This window comes from Megalops cyprinoides, chromosome 3, assembly GCF_013368585.1.
Source record: "Megalops cyprinoides isolate fMegCyp1 chromosome 3, fMegCyp1.pri, whole genome shotgun sequence".
Taxonomy (NCBI): domain Eukaryota; kingdom Metazoa; phylum Chordata; class Actinopteri; order Elopiformes; family Megalopidae; genus Megalops; species Megalops cyprinoides.
The window spans coordinates 53,335,469-53,342,968 of NC_050585.1; the positions used below are offsets into that span (position 1 = coordinate 53,335,469).

The 7,500-nt window shown below is 47.3% G+C and overlaps 2 protein-coding genes across 5 annotated transcripts in view; one reads left to right on the forward strand and one right to left on the reverse strand.

The window, feature by feature from the left end:
- The window catches only part of LOC118775537 (serine/threonine-protein phosphatase PP1-beta catalytic subunit-like), a 14,702-nt gene extending 11,939 nt beyond the window's left edge, over positions 1–2,763 (forward strand). The window contains exons 5-8 of the mRNA XM_036525501.1: positions 1–30; positions 713–864; positions 1,197–1,331; positions 2,245–2,763. The exon at positions 1–30 is cut by the window's left edge and continues 42 nt beyond it. Of these exons, the coding sequence (XP_036381394.1) occupies positions 1–30; positions 713–864; positions 1,197–1,331; positions 2,245–2,349 (422 nt within the window). The 3' untranslated portion in view covers positions 2,350–2,763. The remainder of the gene's footprint in view (positions 31–712; positions 865–1,196; positions 1,332–2,244) is intronic.
- Positions 2,764–5,746: 2,983 nt separating this feature from the next.
- Positions 5,747–7,500, reverse strand: part of LOC118775536 (equilibrative nucleoside transporter 2-like) — a 21,414-nt gene continuing 19,660 nt past the window's right edge. For all 4 annotated transcript variants that reach the window (XM_036525496.1, XM_036525497.1, XM_036525500.1 and 1 more), the window contains one exon: positions 5,747–7,438. In XM_036525496.1, coding sequence (XP_036381389.1) covers positions 7,327–7,438 — 112 coding nt within the window. In that variant the 3' untranslated portion in view covers positions 5,747–7,326. The remainder of the gene's footprint in view (positions 7,439–7,500) is intronic.

Below are 7,500 nucleotides of genomic sequence, written 5' to 3' on the forward strand. Positions count from 1 at the left end.
TCATGAGGCCCACTGATGTTCCTGACACAGGTACCCCTGCGCTCTCTCACACACACACACGCGCTTACAGTCTGTCTCAGACACACACACACACACACACACATATGCTTACACAGGCTTACATATACACACCCACACTTACACACACACACGCTCTCACACACAGACACTTACACACCCTTACATATACACACATGCTCTCGCACGTACATGCTACATATACACACACACTGTCACACTTGGATGTGCTCACACTTACATATACACACATGGACTCTCACACGCACACACTTTTACACATACATAGGCATGTTCTCAGACACACTCTCAGACATACACGTGTGCACACTGGCTCTCACACACACACACATGCTCACATATACACAAGCACATGCTTACACATACACATACATGCACACATGCTCACGTACACATACAAGCTCACACACACAAGCACACACTCTCACACATACACGCACATTCTCTTGTACATGCAGACACACATGCTGTTTCTCTCACTCACACACACTTACATACATGTACGTGCACATGCTTACAGGTTTGGATGGATTTGCACGCACATTCACATGTGTGAAAAACTACATGCTCAGAGACACAGAAAGCCACCACTTTCACCACTCTGCCTGTGCTGTAACCTAAAGTAGTGTCAGAGTATGTAAAGTTTTTCCCACGTGCCCCCCCTCTCTCCCAGGACTGCTGTGTGACCTGTTGTGGTCGGATCCCGATAAGGACGTGCAGGGGTGGGGGGAGAACGACCGCGGCGTGTCCTTCACCTTCGGGGCGGACGTGGTCAGCAAGTTCCTCAACCGCCACGACCTGGACCTTATCTGCAGAGCACACCAGGTACTGACCGTCAGGTGCCGGTGGAGGCCAGTCCACCCGCTGGTCATCACCTCAAGCCAGGTCACATCACAGCGAGCAAACGCACCGAGTGCACGTCCACACTGAGCAAACGCACCGAGTGCACGTCCACACTGAGAGTCTCGGTAGTCTGCATGCTGTAGGCTCTTACACAGCCAGTATTACAGCGTACAGTCTGTTCCACTCTGTTAGTGTACGGTTTGTATCTAACACTGCATGTAACACATACATTGCGTGAATGCAGGGTACTTGTTCAGTATAGTTTTGTTCAGTTGCACGCGCTTGATTCACACGTGCGCTCTCTTTCCCTCCAGGTTGTGGAGGACGGTTACGAGTTCTTTGCAAAGAGGCAGCTGGTCACTCTGTTCTCCGCCCCCAACTACTGCGGCGAGTTCGACAACGCGGGCGGGATGATGAGCGTGGACGAGACGCTCATGTGCTCCTTCCAGGTGCGCCCGCTCGAACCTGCGCCGCCACACGCCCCGTCCCTGTCCCCGTTTCTGACAGAGGCCTTAGGGTTGCTCGACGGCGGAGACTCTAGCGCAGGCTTAGGGGAGAGTGAGCGCTGTCAGAGCAAACGTCAGAGTCTGGAGAGCCAGCGAGGTCTCAGAGATCCAGATTCATAGAGAAGCAGTCAGGGTTTTCCTTACTGCAGTGTGAAAAGCAGATCTCAGCTGAGGGTAATTCAGCTCTTTCCAGATCTATAACCCTTTATGATAAACAAGATGTAACGATCAGAGTGATTGAATGATTTTCGAGAGTGATTTGGTTTGGTTTGGCCATTAAGGGGGCAGAAAATAAGCACAGGAGATAATGCTGGGTAGTCTCAGCTGAACTGTGTCTCGGTGGGGCCCTTTCACTGCTGTGTTCAGAGGTCAGAGGTCACATGTTGTATTCTGTGTGAGGGTGCCAGACCCAGTGAGGTTCAGGTGTGGAAAATCCTGCTTCGGGGTCAACCCCTTACTCCCCAGATGGGGCAGCAGCAGTGCATTGTGGGAACTGATTCTGCATGTGTATAGAATGGTAATGTGCGCATCCAAAGTCCACCTAGGCAGGCGACGGGCAGAGTCACAAACATGGCGAATAGCAGAATGATGTCCGCAAAGTTCTGCATCGGCACCACAGGAAGTGGCGTTTGGACCTGTGCCGTTTCATTCTGCAGACGTGAGGTTGTATGTGTAAGTCTCTGGTGGGGCACTTCTGCTCGAGGGCTGAGCAGGGTACATGACCGGTGCTGATGTGAGGAATAGCCGTATGCAGTGTGACTGGTGTAAAATGTGCAGTCTAAAAGGGCCAGGCACTGGGTGTACCTCTCTCCTCTCCCGCAGACTCCTCACCGAAAGGTACCTCTCTCCCTCACAGATCCTGAAGCCCTCTGAGAAGAAAGCCAAGTACCAGTACGGAGGGATGAATTCAGGGCGGCCCATCACCCCACCACGTACAGCTGCACCCCCAAAGAAGCGGTGAAGAAAGAGAGAGGGAGAGAAAGAGATCGTGGGGATTGAAAAGCAAACGGCTCAGCCTTCTCAGATAAAAGTGAAGCATTAACTGAAACCGAAACGACCCCCGCACCGTTTTTTTTCCTGAACTGTTTTCTGTAAGATGCACATGTCCTCTCTGCAACAGCCTGTTCTGTCCCGTTAAAGACAGACTATTTAAAAAGCAGCCACTCCCGATTCCCGATCGTCTGCCCCTGGTGCCTCTGCAGGGTTTCCCCTACAAACCGATAGCTTTCCCGCTCACAGAACGGCACATTTCTGAGCTCTCTTCAGTTTACCAGGGATTTCCCCCCATCTAAGTGAAATAATAGGTAATGACTGCCGTTTTTTTTTCTTTTTTCAATAAATAATTTGGGGAATCGTGTGCTTTGTGGTTGTTTTTCTTCAGGAGGTACTGTATTATGTTAAGGACTATCCTGCAAGATTTTGGTTACTGTGATCTTCCTACATCAGAAAATTGAGCTGGTGAAGGTAAGTTTGTTTTTAAAACTTTCTCCCATCCGGGAGACATCCAGGGACTCTGGTCTGCAAGGTGTCGGATTTTGGGATGAAACTAACGCCCCCCACCCCTAACGAGGGCTGCACACAGCCAGTCATGGAAGATATCCCCAAATCTTTTTTGTCTTGTGCAGCAAGTAAAATGTGTAACCTCAGGCTGAACCTATTAATTTTAACAATGCCAGTGCTGACATGCAGATAAATTTGTTAGATTGCTGTTTTACATAGTAAGATTCACACCCTAAAGTCACTGGTGACAGGTATTCACTGCCATGATCACAAAAGTAAGGGTCCATGCACACAAAATACTTACATTAAAAAAGTATTCCCTTTACATCATTGAAATGTCATGGAAATGAATTAATCTGATTTGGGTGAAAACCCCGACAACACAAATCAAATGACGTACAGGAGGCATTAAGAGAAAAACTTATTTAATCAATTTAACAGCAGGACCACAAAATGGGAATCAACGGAGGCAATCAATGTAAACGTTTTCTCTTAGCAATAAGTCGTTCTAAAAAACACTTCAAGCATAGTAATCAGCTACTCTATAAATAAATCGCAGTAATGAGTTATAGAATGTGTACAGAATGGTATAAAACAGTAATTTCATTCTGTTCCATATACATATACACATACTTAAGTAATGAGACATTCTGAAGAGCTGTTTTAGTTATCAGCAGAAACTGTGACCCTTAAGAGACTTATAAAACCAGACTTTGAGCTGTCCATTTTTTCTTTCATTTTAACAGTTAATAGTTACCAACCTTTATGCATTTTGTACAAGTCAGTGAAATGATTGTCACAATCTTTTCATCTAATGATAACATGATAAACTGCCAGTATAATTTAATACACGCTTGGCTTGTTTCATAAATAAAAGCGCATCCATCAGATTTCTTTATGGCAATTTCATCATCTTAACTGCTGCTCAATTGGACCACAACGCAAAAGTAACTAATGGCACATTTTTGGTCACAAACCTCAAAAATATTGCCAAAGCAAAGAAAGGAAATCATACTTTTGATGCAAAGCTAAACAAAAAACACATTAAATAGGATAAATCATAACTATCTCATTGTAAAGGCCTGACCAAATATCACTAACAGTGCATTTCCACAAAAAAGGTAAGCACAGTCCACTTCAGCATGAGGCTGGGAAGTTGTTCAATATCGCACTTGTAAGGTTACCCGTGACAGAGAGCAGCATCATTATTACCTCAGCCGCCACTAGGTGGAGCGAGAGTGTCCCAAACTGTCAGAGGGATGAAGAGAAGTTAGGCACAGATCTGGTTGACACTAGGTGAAACGGCTGTCTGAGGGACAGAGAAGCAATGAGTCAGGGGTGGGTGTCTACGGCAGACGCAGTGTGCAGAAGGTGCCTCGTCTCCCAGGAGCCACTTCAGTTTTCACCGTTTTATGAGGAATTAGCAGCCAAACGGACGAAAATTAAACAAAATTTAAATTAATCCCTCCTGTGCCAATAGCTCGCTTTTTTATCCCCCAAACGACAGACAGGCAAGTGGATATATCTGGCAAAGTTCTGCTTACTGAGGAAAGCAAGACTTTGTGAGAAACAGGTGAAAGTATCAGGTTCTGTCCTGCACAATCACATATGAACCAATCAGAGGTTTACTATCCATTGTCAGTTACTACAACTGGGTCAACACATGATGGCTCCTCCCATTTTGGGGTAAAGGAAACCTCTCTCTCCAACAAGTCTTCCTGGTTTACACCGTCCTCATCAGAACATCATTAAATGTCTTCCCTTCTCATCAGAACAACAGTCCTTATATTACTGATAGCTAAGATGACTAGTTATTGAAGAAGTGAAAAATGACTGTTTATGTTCCTAAGTGACTGACAAATGTAGCAGTTTATGAATAATCATAAGTTTTCTGCTTCTACTGAAACGGCTGTAACAGGTCAGCAGCATATTCACACTACAACACACAATCAAGGTCTGTACAAACTGCAGCTTTTAGCAGTTTTTTTTCCTCCGTGACAGAAGTTTCCCAGCAGATTCGAGTTCCCTAATTCAAAGTCGACAGGACTCATTCTGAAAAGCATTTGAGAACGGCTCACTTCTGCTTGTGAGAACTTAACTGTGGTTTACACGCCTGGTTCATCTGTAGACTGAATGCAGCAGCTCTTCGACTGGTGTGCAAATACACCAACGCAAGCACGTGGGGATTTGTGCGCTCTCCGTTATCTACGCAAGGCCGTTTTCCCTCCAGAAAGGGAACGATGAACAATCAACCTGCTGAATTCGGCCGCTTTCTGGGCGGAGACCCTGTGGACTTCCGGTCCCCTTCCACCGCGGCCCCTAGCAGGACCCCGCAGAAATGCTGAGGAAACTGAACTTGATGGAAGTCCCTTTGTGTTTATAGGGTTACAGCGCCCCCGAGCAGCCAGTTCCTGCAGCTGCCTTGGTTTGTATGACTCAGTCAGCTTCAGACGTGCCGACTCATTACTCTGTGGGGAATACTTCCACGTCCTGCAGGCAACATACACTACAGCAATGCCCAGTGTGTCCCCTGCTGTGGCTGACCTGGGATCAGTCTCAATGCAGAGCTGGTTCAGGGCCGAATCCCAGAGGCAGCGCTCGACCGTATCCATGCGCAAGTGAACACGTTACATACATGTAGTCGTATTTATGTACAGATACACACGTATCGGTGCGCGTTTTCTCTTTAGCTGGAAAGGTTCGCTCTTCAGACTGAGCCTGTACTCCCTGACCCAATCATAACTCTCCCTTTATCTGTGCAGTTTTACTGCAGGGTCTCCTCTAGTCTTATAGCAGGCTGATCCTCTCTGGTACACGCACACTGCTCATCACCGCGGTGTGTGCTCATCACCGTGCTCACCACCGCGCTGTGTGCTCACCACCGCGCTGTGTACGGGGCTGGCGCTTTAACGCACTCAGCTGTGAGTATCGGAGGCAGCGTGTGGGCTGCCCAGAATGCCGTGGGTGCAGAACGAGGTGCACACGTATGAATGGAAACGCTTCTGCGCCTCAAAGCCGCAACACAACGGAAAAACAGTGCAGAACTGTGACTGATCCCAGGTCAGTGAAAAGCGAAATTCCCAGTGAAACTCCCAGTAACAGCACAGCTGTCACGGATACAGACAGTCTCTTAGGGCTTAACTGGGGTCACGCAACAAAAAGCCCAGAAATGTAGCAAAACAGCCAAACGATTAGCCAAGAACAAAAAAAAAAAACCGATAGCAAAAAACATCTAATCAAACCTTGGAGACAGTGGGACTCACTAAATCCTGATTTAGCCCCGTATACACTTTACTCATTAAAAAAAATGCCTTTCATATATATATATACAGCAGGGTAGATGAAGCCGCTCAATATGAGTGTCTTCCTCACGGGCACAGCGGCTTTGCCCCCATCAATTGATGCGAGCCTGCAGCCCCCTGGGGCTACAGCTGCTAGGCCAGACTCCCGATTCTGCTCTACAATAGCTCGTTTGAGGGGCTCCTGCCTCCTACTTGGGTCCCCCTCCTTCTGCTAGCTAAAAAAGGCAACAGATATCCAGTTAATGACTGATAAATAACACTATAAAAAAGTTACAAAACTTTCAAAACACAACAAACTGCTCTAGGCAGCAATGCTAACTACAGTCAAACTAGCTCAACAAAGGCTGCTGAGAACAGCCTCCACTCAGAGCGGGAAAGGACAGCGGTAACTGGAGAGGCAGAGAAACACAGGCGTTTGCTAATATTGCCGTTTACCTCAGATTCCAACAGGCAGCGCACCTGAGTGCAGGTGCCCACACACTGTTACACCCCTCATCTCCACAGCACTGCTGTAGTCTGTAATATACATACGCAAACATCGCTATTCCTCACCTTCAGAAAAATAAAACAATTTAAAAATTATTGCTAAAATCTAGCAGTCTGTTCCCATGCACAGGTTTGAGTCTTGTCCCCTGCCCAAAATGACGAGCAGGGCAGCTAGTCTAAGGATCTCTGGAACAGGCAGGAGGCCAAACTCCTCTCACCCATCAGAGCCATGTTCAGGACCAGGTGCGCAATATGTGCTGGAGACACAAGCTCTGCTTCCACCTGGCATCCATGTTAAGCTTGTACTTGGCACTATGCAACCTCAAGCAGGTTAGACTCAGGGAATAGGTCCCTTACATGTTTGTACACTGGTTTAAGTGTGTCTTACCACACTGGTGAGTGCATCTGATTTTGGTTGTGAATGAATACATTTCAGACTGGTATAGGCAGGGTTTTGAATGTGTGCGTTTCAGACTGGTATAGGCAGGGTTTTGAATGTGTGCGTTTCAGACTGGTATAGGCAGGGTTTTGAATGGTTGTGTTTCAGACTGGTATAGGCAGGGTTTTGAATGTGTGTGTTTCAGGCTGGAAATGTGTGTTGGGTGTAAGGGAGAACTCCTGTAACAGTGCCATTAGGGGGCGCTGTCTGCCTATACCAGGGCTCTCAGGGGGAAGGACAAGGCCGCCCCCAGAGACAGACCGAGGGCCAGGAAGAATGTCATGAGTGCCCCTGCTGTTTCGGCATCTTTAGGGGCCACCAACCTGGGAGGGAGAAGGAGAGAGAGAGGGAAAGTGAGAGGGAAAAGGGAAGGGAAAAAAAGGGA